Source organism: Parastagonospora nodorum (assembly GCF_000146915.1).
Source record: "Parastagonospora nodorum SN15 chromosome Unknown scaffold_5, whole genome shotgun sequence".
Taxonomy (NCBI): Eukaryota; Fungi; Ascomycota; class Dothideomycetes; order Pleosporales; family Phaeosphaeriaceae; genus Parastagonospora; species Parastagonospora nodorum.
The window spans coordinates 283,141-299,359 of NW_001884553.1; the positions used below are offsets into that span (position 1 = coordinate 283,141).

At 53.7% G+C, this 16,219-nt stretch overlaps 11 protein-coding genes across 11 annotated transcripts in view; 5 read left to right on the forward strand and 6 right to left on the reverse strand.

Moving 5' to 3' along the window:
• SNOG_03470 (hypothetical protein) overlaps positions 1 to 1,492 on the forward strand; it is a gene marked incomplete at both ends in the record, with an annotated part of 2,582 nt that extends 1,090 nt beyond the window's left edge. Inside the window, one exon of the mRNA XM_001793981.1 lies at positions 62 to 1,492. Within this exon, the coding sequence (XP_001794033.1) occupies positions 62 to 1,492 (1,431 nt within the window). The remainder of the gene's footprint in view (positions 1 to 61) is intronic.
• Positions 1,493 to 1,856: 364 nt separating this feature from the next.
• Positions 1,857 to 3,327, forward strand: SNOG_03471 (hypothetical protein; the record flags this gene model as incomplete). The annotated part of the gene is made up of 2 exons (XM_001793982.1): positions 1,857 to 1,959; positions 2,015 to 3,327. 2 exons carry the CDS (start codon positions 1,857 to 1,859, stop codon positions 3,325 to 3,327), a joined length of 1,416 nt encoding a protein of 471 aa, XP_001794034.1.
• Positions 3,328 to 3,581: 254 nt separating this feature from the next.
• Positions 3,582 to 4,102, reverse strand: SNOG_03472 (hypothetical protein; the record flags this gene model as incomplete). Its single annotated transcript, XM_001793983.1, has 2 exons — positions 3,582 to 3,836; positions 3,917 to 4,102. 2 exons carry the CDS (start codon positions 4,100 to 4,102, stop codon positions 3,582 to 3,584), a joined length of 441 nt encoding a protein of 146 aa, XP_001794035.1.
• Positions 4,103 to 4,695: 593 nt separating this feature from the next.
• On the forward strand, positions 4,696 to 4,873 carry SNOG_03473 (hypothetical protein; the record flags this gene model as incomplete). The annotated part of the gene is given in 2 exon segments (XM_001793984.1): positions 4,696 to 4,719; positions 4,739 to 4,873. 2 exon segments carry the CDS (start codon positions 4,696 to 4,698, stop codon positions 4,871 to 4,873), a joined length of 159 nt encoding a protein of 52 aa, XP_001794036.1.
• A 176-nt stretch (positions 4,874 to 5,049) lies between these two features.
• On the reverse strand, positions 5,050 to 7,187 carry SNOG_03474 (hypothetical protein; the record flags this gene model as incomplete). The annotated part of the gene is made up of 3 exons (XM_001793985.1): positions 5,050 to 6,550; positions 6,603 to 6,993; positions 7,052 to 7,187. The coding sequence occupies 3 exons, from the start codon at positions 7,185 to 7,187 to the stop codon at positions 5,068 to 5,070; spliced, it is 2,010 nt and encodes a 669-aa protein (XP_001794037.1). The 3' UTR covers positions 5,050 to 5,067.
• Positions 7,188 to 7,670: 483 nt separating this feature from the next.
• SNOG_03475 (hypothetical protein) lies at positions 7,671 to 8,603 on the reverse strand (the record flags this gene model as incomplete). Its single annotated transcript, XM_001793986.1, has 1 exon — positions 7,671 to 8,603. One exon carries the CDS (start codon positions 8,601 to 8,603, stop codon positions 7,671 to 7,673), a length of 933 nt encoding a protein of 310 aa, XP_001794038.1.
• Positions 8,604 to 8,749: 146 nt separating this feature from the next.
• On the reverse strand, positions 8,750 to 10,082 carry SNOG_03476 (hypothetical protein; the record flags this gene model as incomplete). The annotated part of the gene is made up of 3 exons (XM_001793987.1): positions 8,750 to 9,202; positions 9,266 to 9,887; positions 10,044 to 10,082. The coding sequence occupies 3 exons, from the start codon at positions 10,080 to 10,082 to the stop codon at positions 9,009 to 9,011; spliced, it is 855 nt and encodes a 284-aa protein (XP_001794039.1). The 3' UTR covers positions 8,750 to 9,008.
• Positions 10,083 to 10,293: 211 nt separating this feature from the next.
• On the forward strand, positions 10,294 to 11,057 carry SNOG_03477 (hypothetical protein; the record flags this gene model as incomplete). Its single annotated transcript, XM_001793988.1, has 2 exons — positions 10,294 to 10,655; positions 10,703 to 11,057. 2 exons carry the CDS (start codon positions 10,294 to 10,296, stop codon positions 11,055 to 11,057), a joined length of 717 nt encoding a protein of 238 aa, XP_001794040.1.
• Positions 11,058 to 11,121: 64 nt separating this feature from the next.
• SNOG_03478 (hypothetical protein) lies at positions 11,122 to 11,815 on the reverse strand. Its single transcript, XM_001793989.1, has 3 exons — positions 11,516 to 11,815; positions 11,414 to 11,466; positions 11,122 to 11,359 (listed from the first exon to the last, which is right to left on the reverse strand). Exons 1-3 carry the CDS (start codon positions 11,718 to 11,720, stop codon positions 11,246 to 11,248), a joined length of 372 nt encoding a protein of 123 aa, XP_001794041.1. The 5' UTR covers positions 11,721 to 11,815; the 3' UTR covers positions 11,122 to 11,245.
• A 321-nt stretch (positions 11,816 to 12,136) lies between these two features.
• SNOG_03479 (hypothetical protein) lies at positions 12,137 to 13,246 on the forward strand (the record flags this gene model as incomplete). Its single annotated transcript, XM_001793990.1, has 4 exons — positions 12,137 to 12,185; positions 12,237 to 12,582; positions 12,666 to 12,969; positions 12,992 to 13,246. 4 exons carry the CDS (start codon positions 12,137 to 12,139, stop codon positions 13,244 to 13,246), a joined length of 954 nt encoding a protein of 317 aa, XP_001794042.1.
• Positions 13,247 to 13,719: 473 nt separating this feature from the next.
• SNOG_03480 (hypothetical protein) lies at positions 13,720 to 14,967 on the reverse strand (the record flags this gene model as incomplete). The annotated part of the gene is made up of 4 exons (XM_001793991.1): positions 13,720 to 14,038; positions 14,100 to 14,367; positions 14,397 to 14,819; positions 14,934 to 14,967. The coding sequence occupies 4 exons, from the start codon at positions 14,965 to 14,967 to the stop codon at positions 13,720 to 13,722; spliced, it is 1,044 nt and encodes a 347-aa protein (XP_001794043.1).
• Positions 14,968 to 16,219: the final 1,252 nt, after the last annotated feature.

Sequence of the window (16,219 nt, forward strand, 5' to 3'; positions counted from 1 at the left end):
GATGAGCTCGGCTGGTCCCGGGCAAAATCGCTTGACAGAGTGAGTAGACAAGTCTGCCGAGATCTGGCTAGCCAAACAGAAAGAAGCTGCGATTGCGAGAGTGCAAACCCTCTTCCCGAAACGTGTTCAAGATAAGAAGGCCGTGGAAAGGGTCGAGACCCAGGTCGTGTCCAAGGGTGACGCACTGCATGCTGGCAATGACGAGCAGGAAGACGACTGGGGTGCCGATTGGGACGAGGAGGAGCCTACCGGAGAGAAGGAAGACGTCACAGCAGAAGTACCAGAAGAGGAAGATATGAGTGCATGGGGAGAGGAACTCGACGATACAACTGAAGACTCGCAACCTCCAGCTGCAGAAGAAGCGGCGAAACCATCAGTCGACGAAGACACAGATGATTGGGGCGCTGACTGGGACGATGGCGAGGATGGGAAACAAACAGGTCCAAGTCAAACGCCAGTCAAAACGACCCAGACGCCGAAGGTGAACGGAAAGTCAGCAGCCCAGAAGCCTGCGACGGAGCAGGAGGTGACTTTGAGAGAAACATACACCGTCACGGCGATGCCAGACTCGATTATGGAGATCATTTTGCAAGTCATCACCGACGTTGAGACCCTCAACTCCCCGGATCTGGTCAAGTCCGCTATCGCGCCTGCCAGTGGCGGGCTGTACATGATCCCAAGTCTGCTCTTAGCGATGTATCGAGCAACAGCTGCTATGTATTACTCGAAAGATATTGCAGGTAACATGCTCATCTACAATGACTGTCAAAGACTGTCGGATCGCCTACGAATTCTGCTCCGTGAGCAGGCGGAGAAGGACGAAACATCGACTTTACCGCAGCATCTGCGACCCTCTGTCCGCTTAAAACCCAAGCTTGAGGCCGATATTAAGACAATCGACGGCTTTGGTAAACGCGCTTATGGACGCGAGATGGAAGCACAAAGACAAATCATAAGAGACCACTTGGAAGACGCACAGGGCTTCCAAGGATGCACAAACGTCCCCTTCGCTACAGTTTGCGATGACGCCATTGCGACGACTATCGATCGCATCAGCGATGTGAAGCGCCAATGGCAGAACGTTCTCTCACATAGCGCCATGCTGCAATCTCTCGGCTCGCTAGTATCGACAGCGCTTACAAAGTTCATCAACGACGTGGAAGACATGGCTGACATCGCTGAAGACGAGTCGAAGAAGCTACACAGCTACTGCGTTTCTCTAGCTACTCTAGCGCAGCATTTCCAAAGTACGGACGATAATGGAGATGTGAGAGACATGGCAGGCATATATACCCCGAACTGGTTCAAGTTCCAGTATCTGGGCGAGATTTTGGACAGCAGTCTTGCGGATATCAGGTACTTCTGGACGGATGGCGAGTTGAAACTTGAGATGGAAGGTGAGGAGGTTGTGGGTTTGATTGAGGCGCTTTTTGCGCCCAGCGATCATCGAAGGAGGGCTATTGCGGAGATTAGGAGGACGAGCATGCAGTAGGCTTGAAGTCAATGTATATGAATAGCACATGGTTCATGAAGAGCAGTTGCACACAGTATACCACCTAGGTGTGTTGTACACGTCACCCTTCCATATTCCTCAAATTCTTCACCACATTGCTACATGCTCGGAAAAGGCATAAAACACTCAACGACATCTAGCACAAACCAGGAACGAGCGATCTGCCCAGGTGGTTCACGTCGGGTTGGTCACGTGTCACGGAGACATCTGAACGCCGATTCGATGAACATCCAAGCACGCTAACCATGTTCGAAAAAAAGTTCGAGATCGCAGCTTGAGAATCTGCCATGGCTTGTGCAAATCTCCAGTAAGCCTTCGCAACGTCAGACTACATACTGCTATCATGGAGCCTGAAATCTCAGACACGAAGGTGACGGCGCGCTTTACGACCAGAGACGAGAACCTTCACCTTCCTGACCAAGACCGAACACTCTTAATTTCGACCAGTAAGCCTAGCAGTATAAAATACGCCCAGTCCAGAATGCTTACAAAAAACTACAGACCTCAAACGAGTCAATTTATCGAAGATCCTGAACGAATTACTCGGTCGCGAAGATGATCGCATCCCATTCGACATACTGATCAACGGTCAATTTCTGCGCACCACCGTCGACGAGTACCTCACGAAGAACGGCATAAATGCGGAAACGAGGCTGGAAGTCGAGTACACCCGAGCGCTCGTACCGCCGCTGAATGTCACAAGCTTCGAGCACGACGACTGGGTTTCTGCAGTAGATGTATTGTCGCAAACTTCGCGCGCAGGAGCATGGTCTGGTGGCAGCGTACAAAGTGGGCAAGAAAGAATATTGAGTGCGAGTTATGATGGCCTTGTTAGGGTGTGGAATACTTCTGGCGACGTTCTGGCGACTTCAGAGGCACCGAATAATGGCGGGCGCATCACGAGTTTGAAGTCGGCAAAGTGGTTATCAGACAAGAAGATTGTCGCTGCGGGCATGGACAACACTGTACGTGTGTTCAAGTACGACGAAGATACGCGGACCATAACTACGAGCCTGGAGCTCTTCAGCCACCGATGGGGTGTGGAGGATGTTGCAGTCCATGGTCCCTCAAGTCGCATCCTCAGCGCATCCTCGGACAACACCATCTCGCTCTTCTCTAGCAACGCAAAAGAGAATCCAGTCGCCCCTTCAAGCCTCCTGCCAAACTCCACAGCCGCCTCAAACAAGCGCCAAAAGCTCTCGAAACCCGACCGCACCGTGCCAGCGAGAGGCGCATTGACTACATTCACAGGCCACAGCTCTCCAGTATCAAGCGTCATCTTCAAGCCAGATGATGCGACCGTCGCATACTCCGCATCGCACGACCACACTCTCAAGACCTGGGATCTCCCAACGGCACAATGCGTCGACACACGCACAACAGGACACTCGCTGCTCTCCCTCTGCGCCATTCCTTCCCGCAACCTTATTGCAACAGGAACCTCAGCGCGCCACATCACACTCATCGACCCCCGTGTATCCGCCACACAAATCAGCGTCATGACTCTCCGCGGCCACAAGAACGGTGTCGTGTCCCTCGACACAGACCCGAGCTCGGATCACGGCCTCGTGTCTGGTTCGCACGACGGTACCGTGCAGATCTGGGATCTGAGGAACGTTACCACGGGCGGACAGGTCGGCGAAGGTCAGCAGGGCGAGAGCGTGCACACGATACATAGGCAAGGACAGTCTGGGCCTGGAAAGGGTCATGGCGAGGGCGTCAAGGTGTTTGGAGTCAGGTGGGATAAGGACGTGGGTATCGTGAGTGGTGGAGAGGACAAGAAGATACAGATCAATCGCGCGCTAGGATCATAGTCTGATCACGAGCTATAAAATGTTGCGTACGCATTCACGGCGTTACTGGCGCAAGATACCATGTAGACCCTAGGGCAAAAAGTGTAGTTCCTAATGCGCATTTGAATTGCACAAACGCCGTATCCATGCTTTCCTTTCCTTTCCTTTCCTTTCCTTTCCTTTCCTTTCCTTTCCTTTCCTTTCCTTTCCTTTCATCTCTTCAATCACAGGGTATCATAACTTTTCCGTCCGCTATCCCCAAATTCCCGCATTGTCTACACCAAATGCCCCGGCAGCAAGAAATTCGCAACACCCTCTTTAACCGCGTATTCGTGTCCGCAGCTCCCGCACACCAGCTTGCCCTCCTGTATACACGTCTCCAGCAGCACGCGATGCAAATCCAGCGCCGTCTGCGTCGGCGTCTCCTCGCCGTCTGACTTCTCGTCCGCCGTATCTGTATCCAGCGCTCCTTCTGCCGAAACGAGATCCGCGGGCGTCGGCGGTGTCGCAGGGAGTTCTGGGAGTCCCAACTATATCGTGATATTAGCATTTGTCCTCAGAACCTAACAACTACCCGTGAAACCCGAGCAGATAGTGTGTGCTAACTCACCTCCGCGGCAATAACCCTAATCTCCTCCCACATCAGGCGCGGCAGTATGTTCTTCAAAAACGCCAGGTTCACGTCTGCCTCTTGGATTTCGAGCTCGGCGTCGCGCGGGTGCAGGGGAAAGGAGAGGGGGTTTGTCTTGCAGGTTTTTATCGCGCAGGTGAGGAAGTTTAGCGTGAGGAGTTTCATGGTGGGCGGTGGGGGGGCGAGGGGGATCGAGGAGGGGGGGGGGGGGGGAAGCTGTGTGACGAATGCGCGGGCGCGGCGCGAGATATCAAAATTTTGGGATGGCGAGGGCGGGATGGGTGGGGTAGGCTAGGGGTTGAGGCTTAAATTTAAGCTTAAAATCTGGGGTGCGTGGGGCTTTGATCGCTGCTACTTCATTTCATCTGCCATTAAATCATGTTTTCAACTGGGAGGATTGGGAATTATTACAGTTCTGTTCGATCTTCTGTGCTTTCGGTCTACGGCTCAGGATTAAAGCTGTGGCGAGTTGCTCAATGGTCAGCCTCAATACTTCACGTGCAGCACTCATTCTTATAACAATATCGAATTGTTTACGATTCAGAGTTTCAAAGTCATGTGAATGTCTTCGGGCGCTTCTATCAAGACATTTGCAGTTTCAGTCACGTTCAGTTTGTCAAAAGCATGCGCCAGCGTACCTATGGTATCGTTCTGTATGTCTCGACTCAAGAGCACTGGGTTCCTACGTCTGGAAGAGCGCGGGAAATCTTGACGATGCTTCAGAATAGCTCTTTCGTGGTCCATTTGACTCTTACACAATGCCTACCGCGACGATTGGCCTGGTATGTAATGGTTACGAAGTTAGATTGGCCATTGGAGATTAGGCCTGCTAGGCCGTCTTTCGACAGTCAGGATGGAATGAGCAAGGTGCAGGATGTTGGGGGGTGCTTTGTTGACGATGATGACGAAACGCGGGATTTGAGTAGGAGGATATGAAGATTGTTTGCACTTCGGGTAGGACAAGCAAATACCAGAGAGGTCTTCAACTGTTACCATTCTCACAGTGATGTCGATGTAATCATGGGCTTATAATTGATATGAAGGGGTTTCGATCACGATCAGTGAGGTAAGTGCTACATTCCTCATTGTCTACATCAATACCACCGCTACCACATCGTCAGCACATATATCTAAAACTTGTTCGCATCCTCCAACACAAGCTCCGTCGCCTTCTCCGACAGCATATACGTCGCGACCGCCGGGAACGCCCCCGGAACCCGGGGAAACGCCGAAGCATCCACCACTCTCAAGCGCTGCACACCACGCACCCTAAGCCTCGTGTCCAGCACAGCCAGCGGGTTCGAATCCGGTCCCACGGAGTTCGTGCTCGTGGGGTGATGTCCAAACGCCTGGTCTTGAATCCACTGCTTGTCAACCTCAACGTCCCTGCAGTACCCCGAGTCCAGCACATCCGCCGCAGGACACGGCGGCGAAACCGCCTCGAGCGGTCCAGCCGGCGCAGCGGTACCCCGATACGCCCTCCTGACAAACGCAATCGTGTCTAGGATCGAGCTGAGGTCCGTCTCCGCGCCCTCGGCGAAGTAATTCAGGTTGACATCGGGCGGGTCCAGCGCATCGGCGGACTGGATCTGGATCACACCTGCGCGGTTTTGTGGGTGCATTTTGACGGTCGACCAGGAGAAGGTGTTGGGGCTGCCGGCGGATGTGTTTTGCTTGGTGTCCGGGGCGAAGCCGTCGAAGGCGAAGTTGCCGGTCGAGAAGAGGAACATGTCGCGTTCGTCCTCGACGGCGTGGGCGGTCTTGAGGAGGAAGGCGTTGGCGTTGGAGCCGCCGCGCGCGTAGGGGCCGGAGCCGTTGCGCCAGAGGTCGACACAGGGATCGCCTGGGGCGCCGAAGGTGCAGGCTGGGGCATTGGGATCAACTTTGTCGCTGATGTCTACTTGGCTGTGACCGATGATGGGGAGTTCGTAGTTGTCTTGGAGGTTTCGGCCGACGCCTGGGAGGTCGGAGACTACGGAGATGTTGAATTTTTGGAGCAGGGCTTTGGGGCCGATGCCGGATAGTTGGAGGAGTTGGGGAGAGCTGAATGTTCCACCAGAGACGATGACTTCTTTTCGGGCGAAGGCTTGCTTCTTGATGCCAGTGGTGGTGGAGTTGTGACGAGGGTCTGCACGGAAGATGGAGCGACCCTGGAGATATTCGACGCCAACTGCCTGGGGCTTCGTCCCGTTACCACCGCACTCGTCGAAGAGGACTTTGGTGGTTAAGGAGTTGAGGTGGAGATGTAGAGGATATTTTGGACTGCCATTGTCAGACGTGACGTTCAGTGTCTCCAAGATGTAGTCACGCGGGCTGAAGCGCTTCCAATTCTTCGTTACGTGGAAAGGTAGGCCCCAAAGTCCCTGGTCCTGGTCGCGTGTAGGACCGAGATAGTTTCCGTCGCTGATCAAGTAGTCGAGTACTAAGTCAGGGTTCCATCCAATCATCTTCAACGCTGCCTGGAAAACACCGTTACGAATAGTACTTGCTGCATATGCCTTTGCGTCTGCTACGTTGGTTTGAAGCCAGCCATTGAAGCCGTGGCCGCTGGTATTGGCCGGCAAGTAGTTGTTGTGCTCGATCCTCTCGAAGATGCGGCGCATTTTCTTTCCACTATTCAAAGTCAGCATGTCTAGTTTCACTATCGACAACGAGGAACTCGTACTTCCAAATGCCATCTCCAACGCCCTTGTCGAAGTAGTCCCAATCGCTATCACTAGGCAAAAACGTCGCCGCCGCATTTACAATAGCACTTCCACCCAGAGTTGCGCCACGGGGATAGAAAATACCCAATCTTGTCGCATTTTTGTGTCCATCGACAGTGGGATCGCGGCCTACCCAGTACTCACCACTCGTCAGTCTCCATACCAACAAGTTGTAGCGCTTCGTGCGCTCCTCATCATCCGTGTGGCGCACGAAAAAGTGCCACGTCACGCCCTCATTGCTGAAGCTGTTGAGAGACAGGATCTGGGTGCGGATGTCCGAGGTTGCGTCGCTCCCAGCTTCGATCAGGAGCACAGAGTGTCCTGCGCGAGCGAGATTGGTCGCAATTGTGCCTGGATGGACGGTCAGAGTAATCCAATTAATGAAAAAAATACCGTGAGAATTGCTGACCTCCACCAGGACCAGAGCCTGTCACGACATAGTCGTAAGTATTATCCTCATTCGCAAGGTCCTGCGGGGATGTGCATTGCGAGTTCAAGCGCGATGCCAGGGCCAGTGACGGAAGCAGGAGACTGTAAAGTTTCATTGCGGTGATTTGACGGCTGCAACACTTCCTGAGAACTCAAGCCACGGCAGAATTAAAAGGCCCGGAAGCTCATTTATAGGTCTCTGAGCCTACGGTATGAGGTGCTCGTACTGTCCCCCATGCACGTCAACGCCACTTTGGAAGGTAATGTCATCCCGCGCGTCCACCCGGCCCGCACTATATTGCATCATTAGGGAAGTGCATGCCAAGTCCCTTCTAGAGAAAAACACAAGGTTCGCGACGATAATCCCGTTGGACAATGAAGTCTTGGAGAATGCAGGTACCTAGCTTCCCCGCTCCGGATGGCACCGAAACCCCTGCATCAGAGCAAGGGTGAGCGACGGACCATGCAGATCGGAGTTCATCCTGTTTAACCTCCGTGCTCCGGAGCATGGCATACATGGATGTCATGGTAGAGCCTGTAGAATTGCAGCGTCTTATCGTATTTTGTTCGCGTCTAGAAGATACTCTGAGGGCTTCCCGCTAGACCCATGCTATATACTCATCCACCTCGCCTTCCTCCATCTCACCTTCAACCCGAGCTTTCTTGGCCACCGACATATCCATCTCAGCCCCCTTGCACTTCCTGCTCACCACCGGCGGCTCAGACTCAGACTCAGACTCAGAATCCTCTTCCTCTGAGTCCTGCTCCGCCAGCGGCTTCTCCAAATCATAAACCTTGCCGTTCTGCATGTGAAGCAGAAATGGCGTCTTCCTGTCTTCCTCCTTTCTCACCTCCTTCACCACCACCACCTCCCTAGCCTTTGGCGCATTCCTCCTCACCGTATTCTTCTTCACGTGTCTCTCCGCATCCATGACCGCCCGGTAAGCCTCGCTCAAATCCTCCGGCACATCAACATTCCGCGCCTTCAGTAGTCCAAAAGCGCGCACCAGAATCCTTCGCATCTCTGGATATTCCTCCCGCATCTCACTCAGCGCATCGTCTTTCACTGCCATCTGCTTCTTCGCCTCGCGAAGTTCGGCTTGCACGCGGTCCTTGTCCTTCTTCGCGTGCGCGTTGAGGCGGCACATGCGATACGCCTCCTCGGCCATCTCCCTGGGCGTGGGATTATCGTCGAGACGGGCCTTGATGCGCGCAGCCTCGTTGTCGGTCGTGAAAGGCACGGCTTTTGCGGCGGCGAGCTCGCGGCGTAGGGAGGCGTTGATGCGGCAGAGACGGTAGGCTTCTTCAGCGAGGGAGGCGGCGGTGCCACCAGATGCGAGGCGGGCTTGGATGCGTGTGGTGTCGGGGTCGTTGCTCAAGGGGTCTGCGGAACGAAGCTTTGGACCGGATTTGGTGGCGGGCTTGTTCTTCTTGGTCTTTTTGCGGCCTTGGTTGGGGCGGTTGGACTGGGTAGGGGCGGCAGGTGGAGCATTCTGCTGGGCTGTACCGGTTGAAGCGATGGGGGCGGACATGTTGGATATGGAAGAAATGGTTGGTGGCGTTGATTGAGTATGTGAATGATTGTGATCGTACAGTTGTTCAGGGATGTGTGACTGAGATAATCGAGAGTATGTGTCTGTGGCAGACGAGGGTGCAAAAGACTTCTGGAGTGATACCTGAACAACTGAACTTGCTATTGTCACTACTCACTCGTGACACTCCAATCACGACTGCTGCTGCTCAGTCGCATTACAAATTCACCGCCGATTCTAGGGTCTGTGCGCGCGGTGAAAGTGAAGAAGTGAAGAGGTGAAGACCGTGCCAACCGCTCACCACGGGATATGTCAGTCGTTATGATCGGCCTTACCGTGATGTGTAAAGTTGATACAAACAACTAGCACCCAGCGTGTACGTGAGCAAACGACATTGCAGTCCGTCTATCCCATCATGACAATCGCAATATGCAACCACCCATCCAAATACGCCACACTCCGAATCAGCTCCTCGACACTTGCCCCAAGCGGCACCACAGCGCCATGCAGCACCGCCTGCGCCAGCAACGCACTCCTGCGACTCGGAAACAGCGTCGGCAGAATCTGATTCAGCGCCGTGCCAATCGTCTGCGGCTGTCCTAAACACTCCATCAGCATCAACTCACACACACATACACATCCCAGAACAGGAAGTCACTTACTCGACCCCACTTCCACCTTGACCAAACTCTGCACAACCCTCACACTCCCCATCCCCCTGTCCTCCTCGTCCACGCCCGCATGCGGCAAATACAGCCGCACAGGCAAGTGGCGCAGATTGACGCCCTGGGGGTTCAGCAGCTTTTGGTTGATAGGATTGAACAGAGCAAAGTCGTGTTTGACCACGGCGTCCCATAACTGCGTGCTATCCGCCTGGCTGAGGAACATGACCGTCTTGCCCGTGCCTGTGCGCAAATAGTCCGCCTCCTTGACGCTGTGGATGAAGAGGTCGTGAATCTGGAGATTATTGTTGTCGAGGGGGATGAGTTGGGTGGTGGGGTAGGCGGATGTGTGCAGGGTCAGACGCCATGGGAGAGGTTGTTTGCTGTCTTGTTTGGAAGGTGTTGTTGGGGATGGAGGGGGGGAGTCAGAGGGGTGATATGGTTCGGCGCCGGAATACAGGTCGTATAGCAGACCCAGCGGGTAGTGCCATTTCAGCGGGACGCCTTCGTAGGAGAACCAGAGGTCGGAGGGGTGGATGTCCGGGTAGATTAACGAGGGGGCGAAGAAGGCGTGTAGTTTGTGGATGAGCAGGGCGAGGTAGGACAGGCGGGGGAATTGTATCTATATCCCATTCTGATGTTAGATTTCTATGCTGACGACTTGGACGTTTGGTGGATGTGGTGGGAGGCGGCGTACGAGATAAGCATCCGAATCATCGTACGTCCTACAATCCCCCTTGTGCAGTCTTATTTCCAGCGGCACGCTCCCATTCCACACTTTCTCGCGCAGGCGGCTCGTGACTTCGCGGCTCGACATGGTTGCAGTTGGAGTAGTTGGACTGTGCTAACTCCAGATCCAGACCATGCCTCCCCGAGCGATGGGTCCAAAGTGGGGCCTTTGCGCGGGGAGAGCGCACCCTGGTCCACGCTGCCGTCTCTCTGACAACAGCTGCGTCCCCATTCGCCATGTAGCTCCCGCGTGCATTCACGCTTAGCGTGCAATTAGCAATTACGACTTTCCCCAAACGATGCAGGTCGATGTGGCCGATGTTCTTCCCCCGCCGCGCTGGACGATGAGCGTGGCACTCAGTCGCAAACGCTCGCGTCTCGGGGTGGATGACGACGAGGAAGAGGAACAGCAGCGCAGAGAGCCGTCGCCTGCTTTCAGCGACACGTTGAAGCGCTCGAAGACGCAGTGTGAATTGGAAGAGCTGGATGTTATTGGCGCAAGTGAGGCGTGGGGCGTGGACGTCGATTCAATTCTTGCCAGTCGACGCATCATGAAGCCGGGTTTTGAGGCGCATGATAATTGGGCGAGGTACAGGCGAGAAGAGTCGATTGTGGTGCTTTGTGTGCAGGGGAATGTGTTGGTACATTATGAGTTGTTGTGGTATGCTGCATATGTGGTTTGGGAAATCCATGGCTCACGAAAGACAGCGCGATGTTACCGGATCTTTACAACGTCTCGCCGTTACTGCAAGCTTTCGTCCTCTGCCACGATCCGGCTACGCACGAGCTTCCTCCAAAGGCGCCGTTTTCGCTGCCCTTGATACAAGCAGTCGAGCCGTCGAACAACCACTTCGTACGTCTGGGTCTTCTGCATCCACTGGGCGGAGGAAAGTTCCCGTTGGATGCGCTGGTTGTGCTGGACCAACACGGACGACGGAGACTAGTTTTGCCGTTTGGCTGGGGCGCTGGCAAACACGCTGGCACGCCAGCTGGTCGGGGCATACAGACGCGGTTGATGGAGCTGTTGAGACACTGCGTGGAGACATTGGAGCGCGAGCGATGACGATGATCAGAATCAAGATGATACCCCGTTGTGTACGAAACAGATCACGCAACAGCAACGTGGTCAGGAGTTCAGAAGGTCAATTGTGTCATTACAAGACTATCATAACCGTAATATCATAGCCAGCGGATCTCGTGTCCTGCTGGTCTCGTACCATGCCTGAAGCATCCACCTGTTATGCCTGAAGCTTAACCGAAGCGGGTCTCCTTGTCCTTGATGGGGACATCGGAACCGGTAGCAGACTTGTAGGAGCTGCGAATGTAGTCGCTGATCTGCTCATCCTTGGCTTGCTCAACAGCAGACTATCACACAGCATTAGCTCCCGTAACCCCACACACAATGACGTCGCCACATACCTCGTTGTCCTGGGGTCCAGCGCCCATGAACTTCTCCTGGACGTAGTCGACACCTACAGTAGTGTTAGTCACGCGAGCAGGAATGAATGAATGAACACATACCCTTGTCCAAGTAATCCTCGTTCTTCTCAGACTCCTTGCCGCCGCCCGCAGCAGAGTTCAGCTTATCGCCAATGCCACCGAGGAAGCCTCCAGACTTCTGTTCGCCAGACGACGAGCCCTGGGTGTTCTGCTCGTTGCTGCCCTGCTGGTTGTTGTTGTTGTTGTTGTTGTTGCCGGAGCCGGCGATCTTGTTGACAAAGTCCATGATGAGTGATGTAGAGTTTGAAAGTTAGGTTTGGAAGTAAAGGTGGTTGATGTAGATTCAATGCAGGAAGGAGACCGGTATTTAAGGTTAATTGCTCAAGCCTTGGGAGTGGGAAAGAAGCAGGGTCAGCAGCAGGATTGTAGAGGGCTTGGATGCTGGTAGCGACATGTGGGTCGCTTGATGATGTACCTGGACCAGAGTGGGTAGATGCTCCGTTGGCAGGCGTTTCACGGTCCGATCGTCCATACGTCATTTGGACCCCGCGATGTGCAGGGGTGGGGCTGGAGTGGGAAGCATTGCGATCGCGTTGCTTATCGATAGCTAGCTGTTAGAACTGAAGAGAGTTTTTTTCTATGGCAGCTTTGACTGACGGGAATTTAAGACGTGTTGCTTTCATCCAGTCCCTCAAATTCACAATGATACCCATCACCATCATAACCGGCTTCCTGGGCTCCGGGAAAACCAGTTCGTCTTCTCCCTTCCCCCTCCATCCCACCTCCTTCTAACACTCCAAAGCGCTCATCCTAAACCTCATCCCCCAACTCCCGCCCACGTACAAACTCGCCCTCCTCAAAAACGAATACGGCGACGTAGCCGTCGATTCCCAACTCGCAACGTCCTCGGCCATCTCCGGCGTCCAAGAGCTGCTCAACGGCTGCATATGCTGCAATCTCGTAGGACAGCTATCCGATGCCCTGGCCACGCTCTCCACCGACATAAACCCCGACCGCATCGTCATCGAGACATCCGGCTCCGCCTTCCCCGCCACGCTGGCCATGGAGGTAAACCGCTTGGCGCGCGAGACGGGCCAATACGTGCTCGACGGCGTGCTGAGCGTCATCGACGTGGAGAACTGGAAAGGGTACGAAGACACGAGTTTCACGGCGAAAGATGCAGGCCAAGTACACGGACATGATTGTGCTGAATAAAGTGGGAGTTGGTGAGTGAGCGGCGGCTGGAGGATGTGGAAGATGCGATTCTCGCGCTCGAGGTCGAGCCGCAGATTCCGCGCACGAAGAGTAAAAAGGGCTGGGTGGGCAAGGAGATTGTGTTTGGGCTGGATGCGAGGGGGGTGGGCGAGCTGGATGGGCAGCAACATGAGCATGATCATGGGCATTCGAGTGAGATTGAGGTGCTGAGCGTTACGCTGAAGAGTGGGAATGGGGGAGGGAGTTTGGACATTGCGAAATTTGCGGAGTTTCTGGCTGGTCCGACGAAGGATGAGGTGTACAGGATTAAAGGCTGTGCTGTACGCTTCCACGCCGCCAAAGTCCTCAGATGCGGAACAGGATGCGCATCGGAAGAATCCCGAGGGCAGAGCGCGGTATATCCTCAATTGGGCATTTGGACGCTGGACGTTCACCCCTGTGGCTGCTACGGACAGCGTCAATGAGCCCGAGTTGAGATTGACAGTCATGACGGCGCGATACGAGTCGAACAAGTGGAAGAAGGAAATCGAATCGCGCGGGCTGTTGAGGTTGGAAGGCGAAGACGCAGGTGCTTTGACAGTGGAGAAGATTCAATGAGTGGTTGCTTGAGGTGTTGTGCATTTGCATGGACTTGGTGTGTTTGGATACCCTATAGACGCGTTGTTGATTAGAGCCGAGGCATATGAGGGGAGTTGCTTGAGCGAAGTGTGTTGTTAGCATGGCATCATCGCATGAGAACATTAAGAATGAACGTGGACTCCAACATGTCGATTTTTCTACCAATCCTCCTGAGACCCAACCCGCTCCTGAATCCCTGCGTATCCCGTCCCGACCAATATTTCGTGTCTAATGCATGTCAGCGTCTCGTCTTCCATCTCAATGCATACATGCAAGTCTCAAAGTACTTACTCCATCGCATCGTACCTCCAGTCCTCCTTTCTCGATCCGTCCGTCCTTTCCGTCGTTATCCCACCCCCCTCCTCCTCCTCCTTCAGAAAAATGTCCGGGCCGAAGCGCAGCAAAACCTACCCACTTATCCTTCTACCAACAGAAAACGGAATTTGCAGAGCTCAGAGCATTTGAGCACAGAACAAGTTGAAAAGGGACGTACAGATGGTTGCGCTACCGATGTTGTCGATGTCCGCGTCGACGTTGTGGAAGTGGTGGTTGTGCGGACGGTGGTTGTTGTTGGGGTCGTCGAGGTGGATGTGGTGGAGCGCGAGGTGCCGGTGGAGGAGGTAGATGTAGATGTAGATGTACTGGTGCTGGATGTGCCTGTGGTGGAGCGCGAGGTACTGGTGGATGTGGATGGACCCGGTGTTGGGAGGTGCTTGGTGGTGGACGTGCCTGTGGTGGAGCGTGAGGATGCCGGTAAGATGTGGAATGTACCTGTGTTGGACGTGCCGGTATTGCTTGTACCGGGTGTTGCTTGTAGCGGTGTTAGATGTGCCGGTATTGGGAAGAGGATGCTCCCTGCTTCCCGTTGCTGTGGTTGAAGTGGAAGTGGTCGACCTTGACGTCGTTGTGGCTGTTGACGACGTTCCTGTTCCTGTGCCGGTGGCTGAGGTTGAGGTTGAGGTCGTGGTCGTCAACGTTCCCGTCCCGGTTCCGGTGGTTGAGGTTGATGTTGACGTCGTTGTCTTCGACGTTCCTGTTCCTGTTCCAGTTGCTGTGGTAGAGGTTGAAGTCGTTGACCTTGATGTCGTCGTAGCAGAAGTCGACGTCGTTGTTGCAGTAGTCGACGTAGTTGTTGCAATGGTCGACGTTGTTGTATCAGTGGTCGACGTTGTCGTGTCAGTGGTCGATGTCGTTGTGTCAGGCGAGTCGCCTGGCTCCTCTGAAGGGTCCTCATAGCCCTCGACACGGAAGAGCGTGATCCTGTTATCACCGCCACCAGCTTCATCCGTCGTACCCAGAGCAACGACGTTGCACTCACTGTCATCTCGCTTGATAGCGTTGACATTGGGATTAGTTTGATTTGCACAGAGGCAGTTGATACCATTCTCAAGAGCAATGAAGTTGTAAGGCGCATCGGGCGCATCGAATATGCACCAGTAGAAGCAATCTCTTTGGCCGTTGGGGTCGAGCTGGGTGCGTGCTCCATTGTAGTCGCCGATCAGTTCAGGGCTGCCTGCTGTGCCGCCGTTCGCAACGTAGCAGCCGATGTAGTCTGCGTCGGGGTAGAGTTCATTTGTTCGTAGGTTCTTTAGAGATGTCAGCAAAATGCCCTAGGCATTCGGTTAGAGTTTGCTCTGTGTGCTCAAATGCTCTGCGCTCTGCAAACATAGGAAAGACAAGATGGAAAGAAACTGTTGCATGTTAGTTCGGAGTGCCTGACCACAGCGCATAAGCACAGTAGCAGGCACGAAAGTTAGGGCTGGACAATGTCCACACTCCCAGTCGACAAAGAGCGACTGAGAAATGGCATTGAGCCTTGGGACTTGGCTTCCAATACTTTTATATACTCAGGAAAATCTATGCTTGTGAAGTGGTTGGAATGCATTCGCAGAGACGTGTAAGGTAAAGGCCTAGTTGGTATGGCGAAGTATCGCATTCTTCTGCTGATGTATGTCTCGAAAAGGATACTGCTGTTTGCCTTTCCATCTAAGGCGGCACACTCTGCAGCATTCTCATTCGTCTAGATTCATTCCTTCGGTCTGTCGTCGATCACAGAAGGGCGAGATTCGGGAGTATTTTTCTGATCGAGACCTGTCATTCATCCACTTCGCAGAAGGTGGCAGGGTCGTGTGACCTTGAACGCGTCGACACTTGCAGCCCTGGATGTTTTGCACCAATGAGATCTGTATATGCTGCGCTCAGAAGTAAGAAGACATAGCCGATAGGGATGCTGAGAGCATAGACTTGTAGGTTGACATGGCCACCGTATGTGCGGGAAGGTGCTCCGGTCAAACCCGCGATAGCGATCGAGGTGGATGAACACCGTCTAGACAATACTTTTCCTGTCATCACTATTCATACGGACCAGCGACAATGCAGAAATGCACTCTACCGCCTCTCGCGTCTTGTAAGACCTTAGATGATTCATGTGAAGTAAATCAAAAGTCCAGTACATGCTGCCAACTACGACGGAAAGCGGCCAGGGTACGACAGGTGGCGGCTTGTTCAACAGCTCAAAGCTATACGCAAGGTGCTACCGACGCTTCGAATCTCTAGCAGTACCGTGTATAGCTTCAGGATATTAGTTCATTCGCAAGGCGCACTATACTTTCTTTCGTACTGGAGAACTTGCACTACTTCGGACTTCATGTGAGATTGGCTTCGTGCTCAACGAGAGCAGGAGATTAGCTTACATTGCATATCGATTGATGAAAAGCGCGTGGTTCTAAGCAATTTCAGCAGGATGCTGCGACCGGCGTAATTAGCGAGGCCCATGCAGAGTCGCCGTTTTTAGCATCACCCCAGCTCAGAGTAGATCTCCAGATGATGCTCCAGCGCCATCTTTCCATCACAAACACAACCCAGAGCTCACTTATGTATTAAAACAAATGTCACTCTGATCTATGTCTTCTGTGTCGATAACATCAGATTTTAAATGTTGCGCGCACGTAG

Coding starts and splice junctions, on each gene's coding strand:
- SNOG_03478 (XM_001793989.1), bottom strand. CDS start 11,720: ATGGACTTTGTCAACAAGATCGCCGGCTCCGGCAACAACAACAACAAC. Junction 11,467..11,515: donor CGAGGATTACTTGGACAAGG/GTATGTGTTCAT, acceptor ACACTACTGTAG/GTGTCGACTACGTCCAGGAG. Junction 11,360..11,413: donor CTGGACCCCAGGACAACGAG/GTATGTGGCGAC, acceptor GCTGTGTGATAG/TCTGCTGTTGAGCAAGCCAA.